The sequence below is a fragment of the Besnoitia besnoiti genome, chromosome XIII (genome assembly GCF_002563875.1).
Source record: "Besnoitia besnoiti strain Bb-Ger1 chromosome XIII, whole genome shotgun sequence".
In the NCBI taxonomy this organism is placed as follows: domain Eukaryota; phylum Apicomplexa; class Conoidasida; order Eucoccidiorida; family Sarcocystidae; genus Besnoitia; species Besnoitia besnoiti.
The window spans coordinates 181781-207330 of NC_042368.1; the positions used below are offsets into that span (position 1 = coordinate 181781).

Sequence of the window (25550 nt, forward strand, 5' to 3'; positions counted from 1 at the left end):
CCCTACACACTGGCACTGCACGATGTGTCGCCGTGGGTTGTCACGCAGTACGACCCGTGGTTTGGAGTCAGCGAGTGTGAGGCATGCTGATGGGGAATCTGTAGAACAGCACCAGAACGAAGACACGCGCGTGTCGCGTTCGACGCCATGGAAACGGATGTTACGCATGTGGGCGTCAATCTGCGTGGCGACGATGGAAATTGAGGTGCCCCACAATAGTCCCGATTCCTCGTGGCCCATGGGTACTGATGTGTTGCTGTATTCTCAGTGTGGTGTTCGTCTTTCGTTTGCATTAGCTGCGGACATCGATCCGGCCTGTGTGAGCCGCACTGAAGAGGCTGTAGAAGTCCGACTTGATTCACCACCTACCAGCAGCTTTGATGAGGACCAACAGGCGCAGAGAGAATCTGAAAAGAGTAAAGAACATGTCGAGCCCTCTCAGGATGTGACTGGCCTCGGGTCTTACGAAGAGACAAGGACCCATCTGACTGACCTGATGCAGCAGTATAGGGTCTGCCAGGCGAAGAGGAGACTTGTCAGGAGGAGGATTGACATCATCAGGCGCAGGGGGGGGCAACACTCCGCTGGAAGCAGGGGACGCCGAGGCACTTATGCAGTAAGAGCCACCGCCAATCGGCCCATATGACACCTAGTAACCGTTGCTGGGCTCTCCAGTGGACCTCTGCATACTGCGGGAGTGTGTTGTCGTTGACGTAGTTTTTCCTGCGAAGACATCATTTGACTGCTCACTCAGGGTTGACGTATACATGCATTATGGACCTGTATCACTGCACTGTTGTGTCAAGCTATGCGCGTGGTGACGGGGTTTGTTAGGCTGGCAGCACTTCAAGCGCAGACACAGGGAGCCGTCGCAGGAGCAGAGCAGCGGATTTAGCGGAGATGGAGATGCTACTGGAAGAATCTCAAGCTCTGCGTAAGAGCGCTCAAGTTATAAAGCACCAGATAAATGTTGCGGCATTCAGATATCCGAGTCTTGACTTACAAATTGACTATCGGTACTGTGGATGGAAGCGTGGTTCGCCTGCGGGACAAGCCCGACAGGGGCCCGCCCGGAGTGCGGGAGACTCGAGTGAAACGCCTGCTGGTTCTTCGACTTCGATTGGTGGCAGTGATGGTGTGTTCAGGGCTAGTGCCGAAGCTCTTGAAGAAACCATTGAAACGCCATCGCGTGAAATGTGTGGTTTAAGAAAAGCGAGAAGGCTCCTGCTACGGGGAGAGGAGCCTGCGAGCAGACGTTCCGCTGGAGTAAGAGAGGCTGAGGATTACGGGGGAGCGGCTGCCTCGAGTGAGACACACGTGGCGGCTCTAGCCCAAGAAATCAGACAAAAATCGGAGCAGACTGCAGCGGTGCGCGTCACAAGGAGAGATCAACTACTGTTGTCGATGCACTCGTCGACATCCTGGGCAGCGCCCACAAAAACAGCAGGGATTTCAATAGCGGGACTGGCCAATGATCCCTTTTCACAGGAAAGCGTGGAAGGAGGCGGCAGCCTCCAAGACTCCAGCGACCCAGCACAACGCCGCCGACGACGTCGCGGCCGCACAACAGCAGGATACGGTCCGACGGGGAGTGGAGATCGGAGACGGTGTGGCAGTTCACGCCGGGGCATACCGCGCAGGAAGGCTGGGGCTACGGGAGTGGGGAAATCTAGCGATATGGGAATGGGGAAATCTGGCGACGACGACGGGGCATCAGGAGAGACCGCATATATTTGCCGCGATCTCGGAGTCTGTTGGGGCGTGCTGCCGACGACGAATACCGAAATAGTTTCACCTCTTGACTCAGGTGGTGCGACTAAGGCCGCGACTGCTAATTCTGAGTTTAGGGCGACGTGTTGTAAGTTCGTCAGGTGTAACGACAGCTTAGGTGCCAACAGGCATGCCTCTTGATATGTTAATCTGCACTCTTATGTCATGTATTGGACGCACAGGTGACGACGGACTCGACGTCATCAACGTCCTCCATGCTGCGAGCTGGCTGTGTCATATAACCGGAAGTCGTCATCTGACCCTTACTCTCATGCTAGCTTAGCGGAAAACATCTACCCTCCACACTGCGTTGCGAAAGCGGCTCTCCTGCAGGAGGACGCTGAGCTCATTGGCCGTATTACCGATATGTAGTATTGGGGCACAGGCTTGTGAATATATCCTGACAGGGCACATGTAAGACTAACCGGTGACGTTCCGTTCTCTGTATTCACGCAGGACCAACATGTGTAGGCGGTACGCAATCATTGCACCGCACTACAAGCTGCTATCGCCTCTCAATGTGACGCGCTTGCCTGCCTGTGCTGTGAGACAGCAGGCACCCGCGTTCAGTGGCCGTGGGTGGGAGTGTCTCCGCCCCAAAACTCGCTGAACGCGGAGTTGCAAACGGCACAAGTCCTTCAAGTGCACGTCGTGCAGCCTCCAGCCCGCGTACTGATACCTACAGAACCCAGCGCCAGCGCAGCGCTTGGTGCATTTGGCACCAGTGCAGATCCGGTTCTGACAGAGGGGCTTCTCAGAGAGGTGCACCCCCGCCCGGCGGCCAGTCGAAATCGGCGCTTCCCCGCGACTCCAGTGCGCTACACAGTGGAACCACCAGAACCAGAGAGAGCAGCAGCCGAAGCAGGGACAGGGCCTACTACTTTAGACCGATTCGGTATGGAGGAAGAGGAAACGGCCGTGTCTGCTGAGAGTGCCCTCGCCAAAGAAACGGCGCCTGAGCCTAGCACCATAACGACGCCGGAGCTGCGCCTGTCACCGGTGACATCCGCACTCTCACCGGCGGCAACTGAGGACGAGGGCACGTCTACAACAGCGGGTCAGCCCAGGCGACAGCAGAAAGCATCGAAGTTCATTCGACGTCTGCGTAGGACGAAACTTGGTGCGCTTCGGCGCGGGCGGACACCCTATATCATGGAGCGAGCATATGTACTAGCGAGCCGCCAGCAGGGAGAAACAGGATATGCAACGCAGCTAGACCAAGGGACCATTCCGACACTTCCCAGAGCTGGCAATGTTTCGATTATCCCTGGCATGGTCAGTGCCCCCGAGCTCCTGCCGTCACAGACTGGTGAGTCGGCTTCGGATCGCACGTCTCAGTGGCCGTTCGTAAATCTCCGCCAGCCACTCTTCCTCCTTACCACCGCTCACGAAAGCTCCGCGGTCCCGCAGCCTTTCGTGAGGCCGAGCGGTGAGCTCGTAGCCCCACAGTCCGGCAGTAGCTCTGCTGAGGCTCCTGGCCCGTGGATGTCCGCATACACCGATTATGCTGTGGAACCCAATTCCGACCGAGAGTACGCCGCAGCGGCAGATGGGAGTAACGTGGAAAGAAGACAATGAAGACCGCATTACCCAGCGGGAAGCTCCGCATAGACACTCGCCTGGGGGTGCCCAGGAGACCCCTGTGCCCCACCAGCGGGGTGCCGGAAGGCCGGACTGAACAAGGGGATTAGTAAACATTCAGCCAGGCGAAACTGTGTCTGCGGAACAGCACGCACACTACTGGGGAGACACGCAGCCGGCCGCTAGCGCTGCGTCCACGAATTCCCGCTGATGAGTTGGTCATAAAGAGCAGGATGGGTTTGAACGTGCAAGGTTTCCTTCACCTCTGCGGTGGCCGCCACCCCTTCGCGCGAATTCCAACACAGGCTGCGTCGACCATTTGTGTCCCGCTTCTCGGGTCAACGAAGGAATCCGTGCCAAGGTTGACGAATAATGCAGTCACGAAGTAGCAGAGGACTTCTGTGTAGGTAAGGGACGCTGTCGCGATCGGGTGACATGGTAGAACGTTGCGCCATAAAAGAGTTGTGCAGTCCCCGGTGCGGGTGTGCCAACGGAGGCACGTAGCCAGAGGCGAGAAGACATTAAGGATTAGAGCTTGGATCTCACTGCGGGCTCTGTAGGCACCTACACCTCGAATGCGGCTGCTTCGCCGGCGAGTACAGTAGACAGTGTGACCGGCTGTTCGCAGGAGGCGCAGGAAACGCTGCTGGCTACCACAGCTGCCTACCCTCAAGTTTCACGGTCCACATCTAACGTTGAACGTTCACCAGTGACGAGGGAAGCGTTCCTCAGAAGAGCAGCTTCGGTGCCCATTTACAAAACTAATTTTCGTCGCACTTGTGGGTTACAGAAGAAAGTGCTTTGCACCAGCTCGTCATTCGGTTCGGGACCGCTTGGGGAGTTGATGATGCTTGCAGTGCATAGAAAGAAGCACGCGATTCCCGAGTTTTTTTATTCCGGCTTGACTCTGTTTTGGTGTCAACGAGGCGTGCGAAAGACACACGGTGGAACATCACTCGCGCAGCATTCCCATACCGTCTCCTCGTTTGTCGTACCCGGGCCAGCTTTTATGGGTTATATCTGCCGTTAATATGATGCCAGCACACAACCAGGAGAAGTTGGACGCTTCCCCACACCCGCCGAGAATACTCCACAACTCGTCGCTGCTTTCCCACAAATGTTCAGAGGAAACGTTTCCTCTCAATGCTCCAAAAAAGTAGCGATATCGGGTCTTGCCGGCCAGGTGAATCGGTCATGTTTCATTGGTACAGTCGAGAGCTTTTCGGATTTCCTTGAACAGCATTTTGCAATTTCTGTCGCCGGTCAGCCGCTAGCAAACAGTAATCCAGATTGCCAAACATAACTCGGGTTGTAAGATATAGACGAGGGATTTCTCTATGATTGTAGTATAACACCGACCTACAGGACTGCAGACAAAAGCCGAAATGCTGAATTTCAGGTTCACACTCACCATGCTTGTTTGGAATCTGGACGAAATTCGTTATTTCGCGTCAGAAACTGCTGGACAATGAGTCTGTGTACGTATGATGGTGACAGTCGTCTGTCGTCGGCACTCTCCAGAACTGTTTCTGGGAAGGGTCACGGCTTTGCAGAACAACAACACAGCACCAACCGCCAGACGAATGTGTGTAGTACTTTCGACCATCTGGCTAGTGAGGACAGCGCGGCACTACGAGGCCATCGCGCATGTTTTTCAGGTCGAGATGACCTAGGTGAGGCTCAGCGTTGTCACCCGTTCAGAGGAGGAACGGAATCCGCGTCGTGCGGCTGCACTTTTGGAAGGGGCCAGGCTGCACAGCAGACGGCCGCGGCAGGAACCCTCTGGTGCCGGGAGCGCTCGCGCGGCACTGACTGGAGCGGAGAGAGATGGCGAAGAGCGAGGCGACCAAACCGCGAAAGTCCGGGAAAAAGAGACTCAGCGGGGCGAGTGGCAAGGCGAGCGACAGGGGAGGGGGTGGTGGAACAGGGGCAAGGAGGCGAAGGGGTACTCTCAAGGAGAGCTAGACTGCAGATGCATGTGTCATTGCTGTCAACTCGGTTCCAACCCGAGGAGGTACCCACTTCGAACAATCTTGCTACAGCTCTGCTAGTGACCATTTTGTCCAAAGTGCAGCCCGACAAACTGAGGGGACAGTGGGATGGGATAGTATGCTAGTAGCGAGTTGCTATTCGCCTCGCGTCTTTGAGGAACACCCACAAGGAATTCTGTTCAGAAAAAAACCATGGTAGCTCGTGCTGAATCGGAGCCAAGGACTGCGAGGAAGTGCACTCCGTTGGGGGGGCTTCAAAGAAAAAGCTGAACGACTGTTCTCCGTGAAATAAGGCCCTCTCCATCCTCGGTGCTAGCGAGCGGAGTGCGCGCCGTTGTCGACATTTTCTTCCTACAAAAGTAGTTATCATCCCGTTTCTCCCGTTGCAGTCACCGATGCGAGGCTCTTTGCCGAAAGGGAGTTAGTACTGTTGAGGTAGAGAGGGGGTGACAACTTCACCTTATCCCTCTCAGTCGCCAGGAATCGCTCCCGTCAAGCTTTCGCAGATGGGCGTGACGCAGGTGGGATTGCAGGGTAGGCCTGCTGAGGCAAAGAGTGTGACTCCATTCGACTAGAGCAAGAGAAATTCACTGCTTGTCTCGCCGCTTGGAAAATGTGGCTACAAGGTGGAGAGAAGGGGCCAGAGGGGAAGCGACATCAGCGCTACGCCCTAGCGTAACGCTGACGTCGCCACGGCTCATCAGTGACGCTACAGGGATCGTGAAAGTGGAATAAAAACGCTTTCACAGCTCGTATCTATCTCGAACGCATCGTATCAGTGAATCTACGAATTAGTCTATGCCGCGAAAGAGACAGGCTTGCGCCTGCGCACGATTCTGTGAGATGCGACCTGTTGCAGGTGCGGGTGAAGCGAGCTTGGGCAAAAAGATATTAAAGTGTGGTATCAGATGGTTTGTGAGGGTTCACACATTGCAGGAAGCCCATGTACCAGGGGCTGTCGCCTTTTCTACGTATGTTAGTTGGATCGGAAACCATTAAATGAGATAATTAATCCGGTGTAGGTGAGAAAAGCGCTAGCGCAAGGAATTCTGACGGTGCCATGGCGAGGTTCGATCCCGGGGGTTGGCGTGCTCGCTACACGTCGTGCGAGTGTGGTGTGGGCATTTCTTCTTTTCTGTCTTACGTGTACGTAAGCTGCCACGCTTCGGCAAGCTCGTACACCATAAAGGGTAGGCAGCGCTGTGTGCTGCGGGCCTGCAGATCGTCAAGAAGAAATATCACAAGGGGTGTTATTGTCAGATTCACCAACACCCACCTTCGCGATACAGAGCAGCTTCGCTTCAGGGCAGGCCGCGGCTGGGGCTGCAGCTCAATATCCGGAGCAACGTGGAACGACACCTGCACTGCTGGCTGGCATGGCGCCACCGATGGGGTTAGCATCGTCTTCCGACCAACTGAGTAGCGAATGATCCGTGAGAAGCGACGAGGCGAATAGCCCGACAGAGGCGCTGACAAGCTGGGCCAGGGAGATCGTCTAGCACCCCAGTTGAACAACGGGCACAGCACTCCTAGGTTTCGAAAATCGGATCGCAGTCGTGCTGCTCGCAGCGTGGGCGGCCATGTTCATCTTCTCACGTCTCCAGTTTTCTTATGTGAACTCTGTGTCCGGCTTCCGCATATGCATGCCAGCCAATTCTTGTGGCTTGTCGATGTGCAGCTGAACGCAGCCACATAGAGATGCACGATGTTTTCGGACTCCGCACAGAAACACAACTAACTGCGCGAGAGGCACCGTAGCGCTGGTTGCCACATAGTAGAAAAAGTGAGGCACTGTAGATGATAGCGTGAATGCATACATTGGCGCGTTGGCATAAGCCTATGGGCAGGAGTATGTCCGGCGGGTCTGGTGGGGATGCCTAACTTCGGGCGTGTATCTTACCTGCTGCCTCATTGCCACCTATGGCGTATTGCCCCCTTCAAAGAGCACCTGAACATATGTTGTGCGCTACCAGGCACCCACATCCGCTTCTTTTCACTGCACGGTCGAAATGTACACGCGTTCACGAACTGTGTCGAAGAAGTGCGCATTTGAGCACACCTTCACAATTTTGTGGCGAAATTTCTTCACTGAGTCTAAGGTGCGTGATAGGTATTTCCAACACGGGCCTCGCCACCCGGCTCCAGATTACAGCAAACCACGTAGACACGGCAACCTGCGTGCTCCAGATGCTGTTACGACTGCTGTCTTATCCTGGTCAGCGTCCACACGACCCGTTGAGAATGTTTTTCATTCAACGCTGCGTCCCAGGCAAGAACGAGACAATGCATGTGCTGGCCAATCTGAAATGGTGTATGCCTATAGTCACGCAGCGGAAATTACGCCCCGACCCCTGCAATCATCAGGCACACCTGTGCAGGCGAACAGGCATGCTCTGGTACTGCAGAGGTCACGGGCTATCGTCCCTTCAATTCGGCGAAAGCAATCTGAAGCTTGAGGCACATGCGCTTCAAATGAGCGGCTCCGCAAACGTGCCCGGGTCCTCTATTCGCATGGAAGGGGGGGGGGGCCCTGGCAGGCGTATCACTAATGCGTATAAAGAGGCCCAGCATGCAGCCCGTAAGACCAGTCACGTCAGCTCCATCGAAAAGTGTGTCTCGTTCCGGTGGGGGTTCCCCACACAAACCACCGCTACTGTAATTCGAGCACTCCAACGATATGACCAAATCTTCCGTAGTCCACAGTTGTATGCGCTGATTCATGGGTTAACGCTCGGCCATCTAAACATCTTTGCAGACTGGCGCCCGCCCGTTTGCACAAGCCACCTACGACTGAGTTCCGCCCGTTCCACACGTAAGAACCCACCTGGCTCCTCTTACCTACAGTGAAGCTGCCCGTCGGCCTAAGTTTCGCCTCGAGGGGGAACGAACCTTCACGCCAGCATCCAGGACTGGCTCTCGAGCCAGAACCTTCCGTGGACGGCTCCCTAACCCAAACGTATTAGCTAGGTCCTGATTATAGTGTCGATCGTCAAGCGAAGGCGAATAAGGCTTGACGATCGTTACTAATTCCAGAGACTGGGTCTCGGCACTGTATCTCTGGTCAACCGTAAACCCGGTTTGGTCTGTCTTGCGCCGCCGGGAGGTTCCCATGTTAACTTCTAGTTTGTGAGCGCGAATTTCCGAGTACCACAAGGACCGTGGCGATGCAATACGCGGGCTCACCACCTCTGAAACAGGGGTGAAGGTTTGCCGTTCTGCTTCAGATGGGCGAAGAGAAGCACCGCAGCTAAGCAACGATGCTATCGTCTGACGCCCTAGGAGCTTCCGTGTCTGACTGGACGAGCGTGATACACTGCGGCTGAAGCATTGAGCCACCAATGACTTCCGGAGTTCCTCATGCATTTGCGCTGGCCGCCACAGCATATGTTGCTCGTCTGAAAGTCAAGGACTTTGTAGACGCTCTGCTCACGGCCCTAAATTTCGTGATGAGTACCACACACGGCCGGAAGCACTTCGCTGGTTTCCGCTCCCGCAAAACAGTTTCTGGGGCCGTCACCAGGCAACGTTTCCTACGACTGCACGCATCCGTACCACGGCTAGCTGGATCCTTGACGCCCGCTCCCTACGACCCTGACCCGGTGGGGAAAAGTCCCTATCTCGGCTCGCTTCAGTCGAATTCGGGACGGCTGAGTCGTTTATTCGATTTGAGTTATACAGTTCTGGATCGCAACCTCACGGCAAAGCTGACGTGTTCTTGGGCCGACGCTTATACGTGCGCCACCGCCACAATTGGGGGTCCTTACTCGCCGCTTTGCCGCACATTGCTCCTGTGCACGCCGAGTGCTGGGCTCGTACGGAGTGATTTTTGCTTGGTTATGTTCCTGATCTTGCGCAAGACGCGTACCTACGAGTCTTCATCAGCCCCGACAGGCCTTGAGTGCTGTGAACGTCCAGGCACGGCTGAGAGACTGGCCGAGGAAGTAACAATCGTCGGAGGGGGAGAGGATGTAGGTAGCGACCTAAAACTCGACCGGGAAGGCCGCTCGGGGCTCCATGTGGATGTCGGCGGCAGCTGTCCCACCCAAGGGCTCGGGCCGCCTTGCGACTGCCCTGCCTGGACACTGTTCCCAGGAATGATTACTAGCGGAGGTAGCAAACGCGGACTCGTTACCCTGGTCATGATCTGGTCACGCCCGACAGCTGCAGCCTCGCCGCTAAAATCTGAGTCCACAGCATGCTCCCCCTGCAGTGTTAGCTGTACCCGTGAAGTAGGTGGCGTCACTGGCTGCGGAGCGCCTGACCCGGGAGGGCTTGTGCTCCAAACCGCACGTTCGAAGGGCATGTATCCCTCGACGGGCTTCATCCACTCCACATTTGGTAGGTGCGGAAGCCCGGTAGACCGCGGCATATCGGGAGTTCGGCGTGGAGCGTTCACGCGCTCGCGCGACAAAAGGACGGATCGCGCCGTGGCTGGTACCGCTTGCGGGTAGGTTGAATCCCATGTCCTACAAGAATGCACGCCAACCCCAGCCACCCCGCGAGAACCGCAGTCGCCGCTCTCTATTGCACTGTATCCACATCCGAAGCGTCCCTCGTATAAATCTACATTAACGTGCTCTGCCCCACACTCGATCTGAGTGAGCCCGGCCAAGGATGGCTCCTGTATGAATCGCTGTGGCACCTTTGGAAATCGCCGGTTTCGCCGTTTCCTGGCAGAGTCGTCGTTGCCATGCCGGATGTCCCTATCAGGTGTACCGAAACCTTTCTCAACTGCGCTTGCTGGTACGTGCGTTGCGGGCGTTTCGTCCGTCTTTCGACGACGTCTCCTTGGCTCTGCAGTGGGGCTGTCCTCAGCTGCTGGTTCCGCCCTGGGCCGAACCCATGATGGAAGCTGGTAGCTTGAGCCTTCGACGCAAGTTCCACAGGACACACTGACAGTCCAACACAGTTCGGGAGGCGGCTTTTAGTGCTCTGGTGCAAGCTTCCAGAATGCCTGTGCGCTTTGTACACAAAATATCCTGCGTACAGAGGAGACTTTCCACAAACCTTGTGGCACGCGTCGGCGTCGGCCAGCCTCGCAAACGAGGTCCGTGCTACTTCACTCTGCCCTCCCCCCTTCACCAGCGCGTGTAAGGACGGGGTCCAGGAGGTTAGTTGTGCGCATGCATGAAGGCACAGGGCGGTGTGTGTACAGACACAAATCACCTAGCGGATATCTTTGTCTTGCTGAGCACCGGTGGTACCGGAACCCTTTGTCTTTCGCGCGTTCTCGTCTTGTTGGCGCCTATTTTGGGCGGGCCCATCTGGCGGTACTACGACTACCCTCTGTCTGCTTCTAGCAACAGTACCCGCCGCAAACCCTCACTCACCACCGCTTGTAGCAGCAGCTCTCGCCGAGCTTTTATCAGCTTTGGGTAGAAAGCTCCACGTGCGCTGGTAAACCGTCGTAGTGTCAAGGGAGAGCGGCTCGGAGGTAGGTGCTCTGTGTTCACCGCCGTCGCTCTCTTGCGGGCCACTGTCACTGCGCGGGCACGCGGTCTGGTTGGGCGCCACTACCGGCGTGTCCATTTCTTGAAACACTCTTGACCCCTGTGTTAACTGAGCACGAAGAGATGCGAGCTCCAGCCTCTTTGTTGCAATATCACGATTAAGTAATCGAGCTTCCTTTGCACTTGCTAGCACTTGCTCTTGAAAAATTTGCGCCCACGGGACTCCATCATCAGACGGATTCTGCTCAGCTAATCGCTGGCGTTCACGCGCATCAGATGCCTCTCCTAATGCTCTGCGTGCTCTTGACTGTGCTCTGCTTATCTCACGTGCTAACGAAAGTGCCTGCTGTCGAATGTCATCAGCCGTTTCAAGAGACGCTGCACTGCGTGGACGCCTCACCCGCTCCTCGGTGGACGCCGCTGATAGTGCTCCTTCCTCGGCCGTTCCCGCGGGACCAGCTGACGACTCCCCTTGCGTAATGTCCAGGTCCAAGTCGTGCCGGCACCACTTCCACCTGCAGTGCTGGAGGTTCAGTTGTACCGCCGCACGCGGGAACCTTGACGCCACGTCCTTTATCCGCCCTTTGACATGATCCAACTTCTTCTCGGTTCCACTCAGTTCTCGCTCCTGTCGACGGATCTCCAGCAGTCTCATCCCGCTTTTCCAGTCCTCAGCATTGGCACGGGATGCTGTCGCATCCCCTGCCTGACACACACCGCAGTCACACCTCGCGGGCACGCTGACAGCACAATCTAACCTAAATCCAGAGCGACAAGTGTTGTCCCAGTATCCCATGCTCGCTCCACGCGGTGCTCGACGGCAGGTAAGCGGAGGTTCCTTCGCACTAGTTCGACAGCAGGCCTAACACACTCGCTGTTACATCTGCGCATATGCACTAACACGCAGAATGTGGCAGGCGAAGGCTCGCACCTGGCGCTGCTCTCGGCGCTCGGCCTTGTTGTCGGATATCCAGCGCGCCCTGGTTGCCCTAAGGCGATTCTGAGCGCCACGGAGCCGCGCGCGTGTAAGATGATACTGATCCAGGAGGTCAGACAGCAATAACTCGGCCTGCTCAACAGACTCCGGCAGCACATCGGCGTGTGCCTCTTCGACGGACGCACCACTGCTCTGGTCAGCCGGCTCCTCCGAGCGCGATGCGCGTGACGAACTGAGCGGTGAGATGCGTATGGACGCGTCACTGTGCGGGAGGCCACTGTCCTGTGATGTTGCTGCAGCTGCCGCAGACACCGAGCCCGTATGAATTGCGCAGCCACTCATCTCAAAACGTTGTGCACCCGAAGAAATATGCCCCCCTCTCGGAACCCTTCCCCACAGTGAAGTGGAGAAAGAACACGGCGGGGCTTCCACCATCGCCAAGCAGACTGTAATGCAGAGGCGAAGGATGGTGTTGCAGCCTTGTTGGAAACCGCGCGTCACCAAATTTGCCATGTTTTGTAAAGAAGTTTCGGACTCGAGGCAGGCATCTAGACGGGCGGTTGCCCGACGACTGCATATACAGCGAAGTGTAGACACGCGGTGTCTCACATGGCTCCATGCCGATTGCCTCCTTTTCGTACGCAATCCCACGCACTTTAAAGTTTTGGCTGAATCACCGAAGTCAGTAAAGTGCAACTACGTGATAGTACTCTTACACACATAATGCCACCTTACCGTGCAGTAAGCACGAGGAGGCAGAGCCTATCACAGCTCGCTGCCGGCCCGACCAGTGGACACCTTCGGTCTGCCTCTGCCGTTGCTCCGTACGACCATCTGCGAAAGCCACTCCCCATCCGCGTTTGAGTCAAGGCGCTCCAATAGTGAGGGCGCTGCTACAGGTTGCGAAGAATCACTTGTGTTTTTTCGCATGCGAATTAAGTTAGAGTCACCTGAGGGACCCAGCGATGAACTGTCACGCGCTGCAGATCCAATGTTTGCAGTTGTCGCTCCTGGATTCGCCACGAGAGCCACAGAATTTCAGCCTCCCTTCAGCTGTAATCAAAAAAGGTTGGAATACAGGAAGCGAATGACCTGAGCATTACCAGATGTACCGTGTCTAGAAACGATATTCAGTATTTTCCGTTAGACTCACTGGAACGTGATTGTGGGCGAACTGTGGACGACACGGCGTGGTTGGGTGACCGTGTTATGGTGCCGGAAAAGTGTTATGGCTCAGGCTACGGTGCCCTTGCATCGCCCCCACTCTTTCGCGTCGTGCAGCGCGTCGTGACCGCCATAGTTTAGTGGCAGAATTCGTCACACATATGTCACGTATCGCGTTTGCTGTTACCTCATCTGAGCGTCCCTCGCCAACTGTTGTGCCGAACGGTGTAGGTGCGGAACGTCAGTAGATCCGCAAGTTGCGATACCGTACATAAAAGAGTCAGCTCAGGGGGCGAAGCCGGCACTCGAGTGGACTGAATGCTTGCAGACATGCGGAAAACACTTGCCCTGCGGTGAGACGGTGGAATTGCTTCAACTATTCACAACTACAAGAGACGCGAAATTGTACTTTTCTGTTGCGAGTTCCATATTCTTTACGAAGACAGACAGGGACTGCCGGACCAACATCGGTGAGCTCTTTGACTCTAGCCTCTATGGCTTGGATTGCACTTGTTGCCATGCTGCACATCTGGAGGTGGCTTCAGCAAGGCGGGAGCGCGACGCCCGCACTCTACTCGCATACCCATCCTGGCAAACCTCACTGCGCAGTCACAGACAGGCACGGCCTGTCCCTCCTGAGACACCACCGTACCCAGTGTTTTCAAATGGACCGATTGCCCCTTTTCCACGTGCGCAAATGCCATCGCCACACTGCTGCTCCCGCAAGTGATAAGCGCCGTGCGATGCCTGGAGACTCTGCGCACGCGAGGAGGAGCCAGGCGTGAGCGAAAAAACTCATACTTCATAGCATCGTTTCTGCCCCGATGGACCCTTCAATCTGGCTGTTACGCTCGCCGTCCTAGTGCCGTGGGACCATCCAGCGCAACGGATACCAGATTACCCTGATTATCGTTGTTATATCAATACATGGTGTTCAATTGGTTCTATATCCACAATAGTTATCATCTTATCTATGCTAATGCTCAATGGCCTCAGTGCCCTACAGCAGAAACCACATCGGGTGGCGTCATTTCTGCCATGTTTTCAGCATGCAGCCACTCGTAGAATTGGGTAGACGGACACACTTTATGCGCGAGTCCCTGTGTCATTTTCACTATGCGGCGGTTTGCTCATGAGCACAAACACGCTGACCATGTACAGATTATAGCTCTTAGCATGTACTCTGGTCAAGACGTTGGGCCAGTTGCCGTGCTGCATCCCATAAGCAGCAGCAGAAGCCCTGTGGATGCTGGCCCGACAACATTCAGCGGAGTGTAGCCCGTACAAGCAGTGAACGGCCGAGTTCGCCTCTCAGGGCATGGACGCCGCGGTCGAGATGAAAGGCAATGAGAAAACGAAGCACAGTGGATGACGGAGTTGGAGGTGGCTACGCCGTCGGAAGGCATACTCCAGTTCCCACAGCCGGGCTGTCTTTCTCCCCGGTGTCTCGTCTCCTGTCGGATCAGGTCCTTCTTTTCTCCTGCTCGGCCACTCCTCCCTTCCCATCTGTTCAGTACAGCTTCCTCGTCTCAAGTTCCGCCGTTATTTGCCGGCCTTGGCTCCATATCGGCCGGCGCCGTGTGCGTCGTCTGAATTTCCACACGCAGCCACCGGTTCCTTCAGTTGCCTGTTGCCTGCGTGGCCTCTCTTCTCGAGGCGCCCTTTTATATTCCTTGTCGCACCTGAGTAAGTTTCGCTCGGCTGGAATCAGCAGCCCGAGACGCGTTCGACCTCATATTGACATGCGGAGGCCAATGTGAAGAGCTACGGGGAGACCGTGAAACACAGTTAGACATAGGATCAGAAACACGAGGTGGCTGAGTGTGCGGGGTTTGCACGCTCGAGGGAACGAAAACCTGGAAGAGAGCTGCTGTTTTGAAGGTCTCAGTGAAATACAAGGGCAAGACCCGTCAAGTGCGGCCCTGTGTGGACCGTCGATTCTGGACGTCTACAGTTTCCTTCATTCAAATGACTCAGTCCCACCGTGACAGCGGATTGTGCTTTACTGGGACCGATATACAGTGTACCCTCGCCGCAGGCGAAGAGCAATTGATCAGAGGGCATAAACATTGATTGTGGCTCATTCAATAAATGCTAGAAGGGGCACCAGACCTCAGCAACTGTGGCGGCTTCAATGGTCACTTCAGTTTGGACATCACATGTAATGAAAAGTGGTTGCGGTCCCTGTCCTTTCGCACAGGCCGTGGTGACCGACGGGATGAGGCAGGGTTTCCGTTGGCACGCATGAGTTCCATTAACAGTCGACTCTGCGGACTCAGGCGTTGGTCAAGCACCTGCTGCAGTGTTTCTGCATTTATGGGTGGATTTAAGCCAGCGTATCTTTGTATTTTCGTCGCCGTCGCCGCTTTCCTTGCCGCCGCCGACATCTTCCACATGTCACGATCGAATGGCTCGTGCCCGTTTGCTTCGGGACTATCCCTTCCCTCCTTAGACCCCCCGTCCCGACATGTTGACTCAAGCTCGTATGCTACAGAGAGCACGTCCGCGGCATCAGTGGAGAGAAATGAGGTGAACAACATGGACGACAGTATTCATCTGGTGGGCTGCACACGTCTTCTTGTGCACGTCTCTCTCAGCGGAAAAATGACGTCAGGCAAGCACCGAGGAACATGAATCATGGATTGGAGGGCGGTCGTCGATCACTGCACTTCGTGAAACAAACTGAACGCAAACCCCAACTTCATAGTCAGAAAAGCTCAATGCACGCGGTGTGATGGGTAACGCCAGTTGACAGGTGATCTCCGCCAGCATTCCTGGCGCGCGACGGGCTGCGTCTCCCACGACGAGGTGTGAGGTGTCACTAGTGGGGTAAGATACAGGGCGCAATACAGACGGTGGACAGCGGGACTCAGTACCAACCGCTGGAGAGGCTTTCCGCGTCCAGATCCGTGTACACGTTTTGTAAGAGTTCTGGATTTCAGGTTTGTGAGGAAAATGCCTTTACGTGGCGTAGTCTGCGGTTCCTAAAGTATGTAGGAAGCATGCCTTCCACTGTGAGACACTGATGCCGCAAATTACTTACCACTGCACCCAGTACGTACTGTAGTCTGCCAACGACGGACGCTAGCCATGTATCGGGTCTAGTCCCAAACGGCATGACCATCGCTTGTTGGGGCACCATCGCTTCAAGAGTGCTGACGCGTTCCTCGTGATGTTAGCTCTCGGTTAGCGCAACTGTCCCTTAACCAGTTCTTACGACGCCCCTCACGACATGCAGGTGGATAGTCGGGCATTCAAGGGGTGAGCAGTACACCTTATTCACTGCATTCATCTTGCAGTTCGTTCTCTACTACAACTGAGGGCTAGTTACGTGCAGTCTCGTTTTATCGTACTGCCCAGCATGCCAGCTCCAGACGGACTTTTTAGGAGGGATACACTTCTGCTCACCAATGTTCCGGTTACTCAGTGCTCCAGCTCCGATGCGGGGGCCTTACGGGCCCATCACTACGCTGCTCTTCAGGACCGAAGGTGAAGTCGTATAGGATCCAGGGTACGCTCGCCCGCATGCGGATTTTCGCCGCCTACTTTTACTGGAAAATGAGGTGAGAGCTGCGCAGTTTTTGTGGGGTCTCCCTCGTCACTTCCTGACGCTGCCGCGCCGCTACAGGCCACAATTGTACCACCCCCACGTGTGTAGAAGTCGCCTTATCGGGTGGAGACCAACTGTGTGGACCCGTTCCAAGGGCCCTTTTGAAACAACCTTTGGGCGCTACCGTTTGAGTTCAGAGGAACATACATGAGGCTAGTATATGTTTCCGTATGCTTTCCGTGGGCAGTCAACCCTCGCGCATCACCCTTGATCCGGACGGAGGCGCCCTTATACACTCACAGCATCCGCTGGCACCGTACCAGTGACCGTTTCTCTCAACTGCGGAACGCGTAAGCGCGTACGCGCCCGAGAACACAGGCGCCGCCCTCGGCGGCGAGTCAGTACAGGGCATACGTGCTCGAACTGAGGCGTATACAAGTCGCGTGGGTGAGCGCAGGGCTCAAATGAAACACTGTGGAAGTCACTACCGACGCCAACTCCCCGACACACTGAAACCCCCCTTGGCCTCGATCACACATTGAGAAGAGTCAGCGCTGAGATTATTACCTTCCTGAAACCCTCTTGCGGTGGTGGGCGGGTTGTCAACGCCGAACTGTCGGATTTCAAGACTGATTCGAAAGGACAGGTTACCTGGATATGCTTCACGTGCTCTGAGACACAACATCGCAACAGATGAACAGCGGACACGGCTGAGTTGCGAATGGTGGAACTTTCGAAATTCGACCCCTCGGCCACCGCAACCGTCCAAGCAACAACAGAGGCACGCCACGAAGAAGAGCCATGCAGGTCTCTCTTCGATGCTGAGTAGAGAAGCCAACGTGCTTAAACAGCCGCAGGGCTCTGAGCGCTATTCACAACCTGTGCTGGGTCAGCCTGTACTTCATGCCTGGGGCTGCTCTTCGTCGATTACTTAACAGTCACCGATGCGCTACCTCAGGTAGGGGCGCCGCAGAAGCGCACGTGAAGTTTTTCCTCGAAACCTCACCTCTGCGCGTTGCCGCACGGACCGTCGAAGGGGTAGTGACGCAGGTCCCCTGTGCTCGAGCCGCTTCTGGAGCAATTTTCCTCTTCATCGCCATGAGGCATTCTGCACCCAGGACGGTGCCCCTCATCTCACTACTCTTGTCAAGATGGCATTCCCACCACTGTTCAGCGTTTTGTTCTACATTACCATTAGTGTCCCTCTCTGTATGTAAATCGCCATGGTGCTTCGACCAGCTCATCCCATCTGGTTCAGAAAAGCTAACAGACTTCGTCTTTCCCTCCCTCCCCGCATATTCGGAACAAGGCATTTCAAAGGGTCTAATCTGCATTCCTTTCTCCTGTATGCACCCTCGCTTGCATATTGTCCTTTCCACACAGGCAATGGCTTTGTATTTGACATTTGGGGTATGGGTATCCTCCGTAATCCGACCACACGTGTTTATATACCCCTTCCTCTGTTGAGAGTGCAACGATTCTTCTGCGTGCTGGCCTAGCACTTGCTGGACTAGCGTGCTGCGCCACATAGGCAAAGAACGGTTCGTGGTATGTGTAGACGCGCGAGTTAACCCAACTGGCGCGATTGATTACCCCAGTGACGTCTCGGTAAAACGCGTAATTCACCGTAGGGCACCTGCACTTATGCACGGGGTCGGCAGCGCCGGCTGGTGCTATCGGCCGAAATGAAACGCGCCGGGGCTGGGTTCACAAAGTGACTCTCCCCCCTCCACGAAGGCTATACGCGGCAGCCACAAGCTACACAAAGGCGTACCTTCGCGGTTTCCGTCATCCTTGCAACGTTACGGGGATTTGAATATACAGAAAGAAACAATAATCAGGTACCTGACTTTCAGAATGCCGTGGCAGCCCTCTACTGGCGTCGGACAGAAGAACAGCGCTCCTCCGGTGCTTCGACCGAAATTGTGACGCCGGGTGCCTTTGAAAAGGAGAGCCGCAATGCTGTCACCTTGCTGTCACGGCCGAACCAATGATAAAGAGAATTATGTGCCCCCTGACGCTACCTCTCAAATGACACTACAATGAGCGCAGGTCGGTCGAGACCGGCAGAGCTCTACAGCTGCCTCTACTGGAGGCAGCCGGGCGTCATTGGAATCCACGCTTCACTATCCGCCATCGATACTGATGACTCAACGTGAAGCCAGAAAAACCGCTCAGGGCCCTGGAACGGTGGCCTGCCCTACCTCCGCGTATTGCAGTCTCCTCCGTGTTTCGGGGTTCCGTGTGTGTGCCATGCTTCTGTTTCGCCGGTGCCGATTCACACTCGTCTATCGCGGAGCGTCTGAAAAGGCTATCACATATCTGCGGAAGTCTGCATTAGGCACGGCTTCCCAGTTCCGTGACGTGTGGGTAGAAGGGAGATACAGTCCTGTGACTGCGCTTGGCGTTATGCTCCCTCCAAGTCCCCACCCCCAGTGACCACGGCTTGTCGAGAACGATTGAAATTGCATACACCCTCGCTGACTTCCGTGCATCTGCTGGCATCGGCGGCTCAAGGAAGCCGCTTGCACTGGGAATGGTTCTGTTCGACCTTCTACTTCACGGGACTGAGCGGTGCCCCACCAGGGGACTCTCCACGTTGGCTAGAAGCATGAAGGAGCATTCGGGTTCCAGCGCACGCAGAAGTCTGGTCCCTAATTACGCACACAACGCCGCCCCCTAGTAGTCTTTGTATCGCCGTCGTACACCGCCCCTTCGCCGTGGCCGAATGGCGGTAGTCTGCTCGCCCGGCGCCGAGCCTGGCTGGACTCTACCCTGCGCAGATGCCCGCTGGCGATCGTTAGTCTGCCCAGCAAACTCGCCGGAGCTCCCATCTAAACCTGCCACGAGGGCCGAACGGAAGGGCGTGGCCGAAACGCTGCACGCTTCTACGTGGTAAGCAGACTGCGCGGTGGTTGCTACAAAATGACGGACCCAATCGGTCGAACAATCCAGCCTAGGAACCGGTGCCCAAGGTAACGGCGGAAAGCCTCTTAGAGCAAGCGAGGGCCATGTCAGTGCGCTCCATCCGCGCCTTTCGGGGTTGTCCGGGTCGGCGAGCCGCGTGAAGGAGGGCGGGGGTGGAAGAAGCGGTAGCGGCTGCGCTCCGCTATAACGCAGTGAGTCGTAGGCAGGGGTAGGTATTCCGCTTGCGCTAATCGAAGCGGGATTCGACCCACCCCACCACATTCCTGCTATCAAGGAATCAGGGGTCTCCAATGGCGATCGAACCCGCAGCAGAGGATCCTTGGTTCTGCGATGCTCTGTGGGCTGACTGCGTGACAGGTACTCTACAGGCGCCACCAGGGGCGGCCCAGTTCTGCGAATTACACGCTGCTGTGACAAAGTATCGAAGTCTTGTAGGTGGCTCCTCAGCTCCCAGTCTGCAGCGTACGAGCACGGAAGTTGCAGTGCCATCTCTCGGGCCGCCCTTAGAGGAGCCGGAGGTTCTACGCGCGCGAAGACAGGCGGCGGATCCAAAGGTAAGGCGGCCGGGCCAGAAGACCGTGATGTCCCGAAAAAGCCGCCCGCGGCACGCCCCTGCGCCTGCTCGTTCCTACTTACGCCTTCGCCCAGTGTTTCATGTCCAGTTTCTGCCGAGGGATAATCCAGTATCCACTCGGGTGCCTCATCGACGCCGCCCTCATCGGCGGACTCGCGTCGTAGCCGTCGAGGCATCCGTGGAAAACGCCGGTTTCGTCTTTTTTTTGGCTCGGGTTCAATGGGACCATGTTGGACGTCTTCTGTTAGGGACTGAAAGGCTCCTTCGACTACAGCCGATGCTGGATGCACGACGCCTGAACCCTTCCCGGCATGCGGGCGCTTTCGGAATTCCGCAGTGAGAGATGCCTCAGCCGCCGGCATTCCGACGAACGTGTCGTATGGTGTAGAAGACGACGCTGATGACACTGGCCGCACGGTAGGGCTCTCGCGCCTCTCCGCGGCATCTGGCGCTCGCGTCACAAGCATCACGAAACAACGTTACAGTGCAATTGGCCAGAACACAGTGTGAACACTGGCCCTCGTTACGCGCGCAACCCGACTCGCTGTACAGGATAGCCGGACGGCCTAACAACTCTCCCGGTACTCAAAGTTTACCAGCCTACGGTAGCCCGGCGGATTTGGTAGCACACGCTTGCGTCACTCAGCACAGAAAAACGTATCTCTGCGTTCCCTTACTCTCCCACTCCCCATCATACACACTGGTTCAAATTTGGTAACACAGTGTTCAAGCGAGGCCGTATGCGCACACACATGCTCTTACAGAGCCGAAGAGGCTCGGGCTGATCATGCCAGCGTGAAAACAGCGTGTGAGAGAGGTTGTCCGGCCAGTATCGGATAATTTTGCATTTGCCCAATACACTTCCAAGGCAAAAGAAAAAGCGAAAGCGATCGTCTCACCTGAGATTGCAGCGAAGTCTTCTGCTGGCTGCGGATCCGCGCCTGCTGAGGGCGCCATCGCGTGTCCCATTGTGCGTAGCCAAGAGCCTTGGTGCAAGAGCGGGGCTCCCTCATCAGTGAAGTCTGTTTCCCGCGAGCTCCGTATGAATCGGGTGACACGGTGCCGCGGGCCCGACTGTGCGACGGTGGAACAAACAGGAGGAGTGCCTGTGGTCGAGGCTGCGTCACTGGGAAGATCTCCTTTTTGCGTACTGGCTTCACGAGTAAGACTTGCATGTGATGCCGATGCCTCAGATGTTTCCCGCGTCCGACTGAATGACTGAGCCCATGGAGATCTCGCAATCAACGCAGAACGGAGCTCTGCGAGCTGGGATCTCTTGCATTCAAGATCTCGGTCGATTTTCTCGACGAGTGCCTCTTTAGACCGGACAAGTTTTTCAAAATCCTCTTCCCACATCTCCGCCTCCTCAGACCTTCCGGCGGGTCTGCTCTCCTGTGATCGTCGCAGGCGATCCCTAGCTGCTGCTGCATTTTTCGCCACTCGGCGTCTCCTTGCTCTTATGCTCCGTATTTCACGTAACACCACTTCCATCTCCGCTTCAGTGTGTTCGGCGTGTACATGGGAGGTGGGACGGTCCTCATGCGCGGAGAACACTTGCATACGGGTGCCGTCCGGCGCCAGGCTACAGTGCATCTGCATTGCAGCGACGGTTGGATCACCTTGTTGCTGGGGATGAAACAGCGCATCCTCTGTGCCTGGCGGGTTGCCCCCTGCAACCCTGGCGAACAGGTCGCCTGTCGCCGCTCTGATTTGGGCAGTGACAAGATCCATTCTCGACGGAGCGTCTTGCAGTTCTTCTGCACTTGTACGCAGAGACGCCATTGGAGCTCTCGCCGGACTGCCCTCTGGCTGGCTTCTTTTTGTTGATAAATCCACGGTCTACCAATCACCACAGTCACACACAGATATTCGAAAGTAGATTCACATCACCGACGCTCTCACGAGAGCAGAGACACGAACCCGCATCGGCCTAACTGTGGGAAAGCAGGCGGGATACCACCACGGGAAGAGTCAGGCTACGCAAATAGTCGCTTACCCCAGGGACTTCTTTCTGCGCGGTTCTCTCCTGTTCGTGTTCTCTGTGTAGTGTATCGGTGTCGACATGCGTCCCATGCAGCGCATGGTCAGCAAGCACTCGGTTCCTTGCGGCTATCAAACGCGCTCTGGCCCAGTCGGACCTCCGCACGAGGTCCTCGATCGCTATTTGCACCTCATCGGGAGAGGTGAGCACTCCCGATCTCGCAACGGGCCCAATGAGTGTTATCTCCCGTTCCCCGAAGCACCCTGCCGGCGCGACACCAGTCCCGGTAGTGTCTGACACTCTCAGTCCACTGGGTAGTTCAGGTGATGCCCTCTCCAACGCCATGAAGTGGCCTTCGCCCCCTCTTGTCCGGGCCCCCGGCAACAGTCCCTCAGTACTCGAGGTGCCTGTTCCTGTCTGCTCGCTAAGCGACCCTGACGGGAGCCCCTCGCCTCTCATCATCACCGATCCGGTCCCCTGAGGTGAAGGGCCTCGCCACACCGCCTCCCGAGCTCTGTAGAGGTCTCCTTCCACGCTGGAGGGGATAACCGGCGACTGTCCCCCAGCTATTGAGGCGTCTGTTTCTACCTGTTCGCTGGTTGAGCGTGGGGACTCTTCTTCTGTGTTCATGACCAACCCGGTCCCGTCAGATGCGGGGCCAGACGACACCTCCTCCACAACCATGACGAGGCCTCCGCCCCCTCCTGTGGGGGACCCCTGCGACAGTCCCCCAGCTATTGAGGCGTCTGTTTCTACCTGTTCGCTGGTTGAGCGTGGGGACTCTTCTTCTGTGTTCATGACCAACCCGGTCCCGTCAGATGCGGGGCCAGACGACACCTCCTCCACAACCATGACGAGGCCTCCGCCCCCTCCTGTGGGGGACCCCTGCGACAGTCCCCCAGCTATTGAGGCGTCTGTTTCTACCTGTTCGCTGGTTGAGCGTGGGGACTCTTCTTCTGTGTTCATGACCAACCCGGTCCCGTCAGATGCGGGGCCAGACGACACCTCCTCCACAACCATGACGAGGCCTCCGCCCCCTCCTGTAGGGGACCCCTGCGACAGTCCCCCAGCTATTGAGGCGTCTGTTTCTACCTGTTCGCTGGTTGAGCGTGGGGACTCTTCTTCTGTGTTCATGACCAACCCGGTCCCGTCAGATGGGGGTCCAGACGACACCTCTTCCAGAGGGATGTAGTGGCCGCCGTCCGCTCCGGTGGGAGACCGAGGCGAAAGCCCATGAGCCATCCGGTTCCCCGTTCCTAGCCTTCCGCTGAATGATTCTGACGGCATTCCCCCCCCAGTCGTCATGAACGATGCGGTCCCCTCAAACGGAAGGCTTGGAGGCAGCCCCTCAAGTCCCATGACGAGGCCTCCGCCTCCTGTGGGGGACTCAGGCAAGAGTCCCGCGGCCACAAGGTCGCGTGTTTCCAGGTGTCCGCTGGGCGACCAAGAGGGGAACATATCACCGGTCAGCATGAACGATCCGGTCGTCTCAGAAGGGGATCTCGGGGGCGACACATCTTCAAGAGCCATGAAGAGGCCTTCGTCCCCTCTTGTTGGGAACCCAGGCAATAGTCCCGCACCCACCGGGTCGCCGGCTCCTACCTGTTCGCTGAGGGATCCATATGGGGACGCCTCAGGCGTCAGGCTGACGGTTTCGGTCTGATGGTGGAGGGACTCAGGAGACCAGCCTTGAGTGAAAATGCTCTGCTGTGATTCCGGCGTAGGGTTGGGGTCAGTCGGTGACTCTGCCCGCGAATGTGGGGCACCACGGAGTGGGGACGATCGGCCGTCATGTTCTTGCGGAGTCCCATTGCTCCCCGTAGAATTACTAGCTGTTGCGAAGATCACGCCAGTTGACCGAAAAAACGTGCGGATGCCCTGTGCAGGTGCTGACCTGTTTTGTTCGCATGTAGATGTGTCCACGGTCGTCGTACTTGGCGAACGGCGTGGCGTGGCACTCAGCACTATCAACCAGAAGCCAAGCAACGCCCGAGAAAGTCGCCGGCGCTTCGACATTCTTGCTTGGAACGTGGCAAAATTCTGCGCACGATTACCAGTAATCTGCTTGTCCACGCGCCGGTATGTGAGCGGCGATCCCCCCATGCTGTTCGGTGTGCCTGACACGTACCGAGGCGCACACATGTGCGTTGCGCCCGCCGTGTTTCCAGTGGCCCCCGCTCTGGTAGAGCGGCCGTGTTCACCGTCGAAAACTGAAAAAAGACGTTTGCTTCCTAGTTGTCTTTCACGAACTGAACTGTGTTGCGTATCACATCACCGCAGCTGACGTGACTAGTCGACCATTGAGCGGGCGCTTGAGCGTTACAGACATGCGGGTCAGATCATGCCGCGGCTCCCTCGGGCGCAGACCAGTGGATGATCTCTGTCGCACTGCACCGTCGCAGCATCCGGTACATGCGCAGCGAGAGCCAAGTTACTTGGTTCAGCAGTCCCACCATGGACGTGAGCGACAGAAAGTTTTCTGTCGTCAGGGCTTGTACTCCACAAGACGATCTCAAGAACAAGCATCATCCCTAGCCTCCTTTCTGATCTCTGGCCACAAGAATGGCTGCGTGCGAGCGGAATCCTGAGCCCGATTATAGCCCCTTGAGCCCAGAGGCATTCCAACACCGCCCCTGGAGACCCTAAATCTCAGGCTCACCGGCACCCAAAAGCGGGGCGTTCTAGTCTCATAGCCTTTTTATTCGAGAAGCGGCTTCAACCTGCACGTTCCGTGGTTGATGCTGTGAGTGAAGAACACTCCCAAAGCTTTGCTCCAGCGCAGCCGATCTTCCATATTTGCCCCAACGTCTTTTGTCCACAGCGTGGACCCAAGCGGTTCTCCGCCTACTACAGTCTTGCATGCTCAGACGGCCAAAACGAACTTCAGTAGCGCCTGCTGGGGACATTCATGACGGCGGACGGTGGTTCTTCCCTTCAAAGGAGGCGATACCCCAAGTTGGAACTCGCCAGAAATCTACGGAGAAACGTACGCACGGCGTAGAAAGCTGTAACTGCGACGCCATGCGCCGCACGCTCGACGTGCCAGGCACAAATTCCTGCATACGCCGCTCCCGCACCTGATGCGCGGCCCGTGCGTCGCGCTCCGGCCGTGCTTCTATTGTAGCGCTAATCGGCACTGTCCTTAGCGGGAGGCGTCTGCTTTTCAGAGGTTGTCGCCTTCGCTATGGTGCTTAAACGCGGAATCACTGGTGCAGCAGTTCCTCGTCTTTAGGGGAATCCGCTGGGCATCCTGGTGGCCGCGCTGTGAAGCTGCAGCCCCAGCATCGTCACGAGTCGCGCTTTCCACTTTGCCTTCTCCTACAGGTGCACCCTATCTGTCTTGGTGTCTTCACGCTGCACCAGCCGGCCATGCTTCTACGGATTTGCAATTCCGCTGTTGCAATTACCGGCAAGTACAGCCCTAGACATGCAATTACCAGCACACTGTCAGGGAACTGGGGGGCACCCAGTTTCACCACACCAGGGAACCTCCCGCGTCATCCGTATGAAACGCTGGGTCTCTGACTCAGCGAACTGTCAGGTCCCGAGACTGTGGCTGCAGTCAAACAACGAAGCGTGCGACCACGCCGGGTGAGTCCCTTATATCTTCCTTCTGATCCGTCG

General features: G+C 56.4%; 3 protein-coding genes across 3 annotated transcripts; 1 reads left to right on the forward strand and 2 right to left on the reverse strand.

The window, feature by feature from the left end:
* Window positions 1-157: 157 nt before the first annotated feature.
* BESB_029940 (uncharacterized protein) lies at window positions 158-3348 on the forward strand (the record flags this gene model as incomplete). The annotated part of the gene is made up of 4 exons (XM_029361662.1): window positions 158-616; window positions 843-934; window positions 1489-1607; window positions 2327-3348. The coding sequence occupies 4 exons, from the start codon at window positions 158-160 to the stop codon at window positions 3346-3348; spliced, it is 1692 nt and encodes a 563-aa protein (XP_029215129.1).
* Window positions 3349-9207: 5859 nt separating this feature from the next.
* BESB_029950 (uncharacterized protein) lies at window positions 9208-12071 on the reverse strand (the record flags this gene model as incomplete). The annotated part of the gene is made up of 4 exons (XM_029361663.1): window positions 9208-9808; window positions 10669-10901; window positions 11193-11498; window positions 11724-12071. The coding sequence occupies 4 exons, from the start codon at window positions 12069-12071 to the stop codon at window positions 9208-9210; spliced, it is 1488 nt and encodes a 495-aa protein (XP_029215130.1).
* Window positions 12072-19122: 7051 nt separating this feature from the next.
* On the reverse strand, window positions 19123-24068 carry BESB_029960 (uncharacterized protein; the record flags this gene model as incomplete). The annotated part of the gene is made up of 4 exons (XM_029361664.1): window positions 19123-20390; window positions 20845-21784; window positions 21942-23758; window positions 23981-24068. The coding sequence occupies 4 exons, from the start codon at window positions 24066-24068 to the stop codon at window positions 19123-19125; spliced, it is 4113 nt and encodes a 1370-aa protein (XP_029215131.1).
* Between the last annotated feature and the right edge of the window lie 1482 nt (window positions 24069-25550).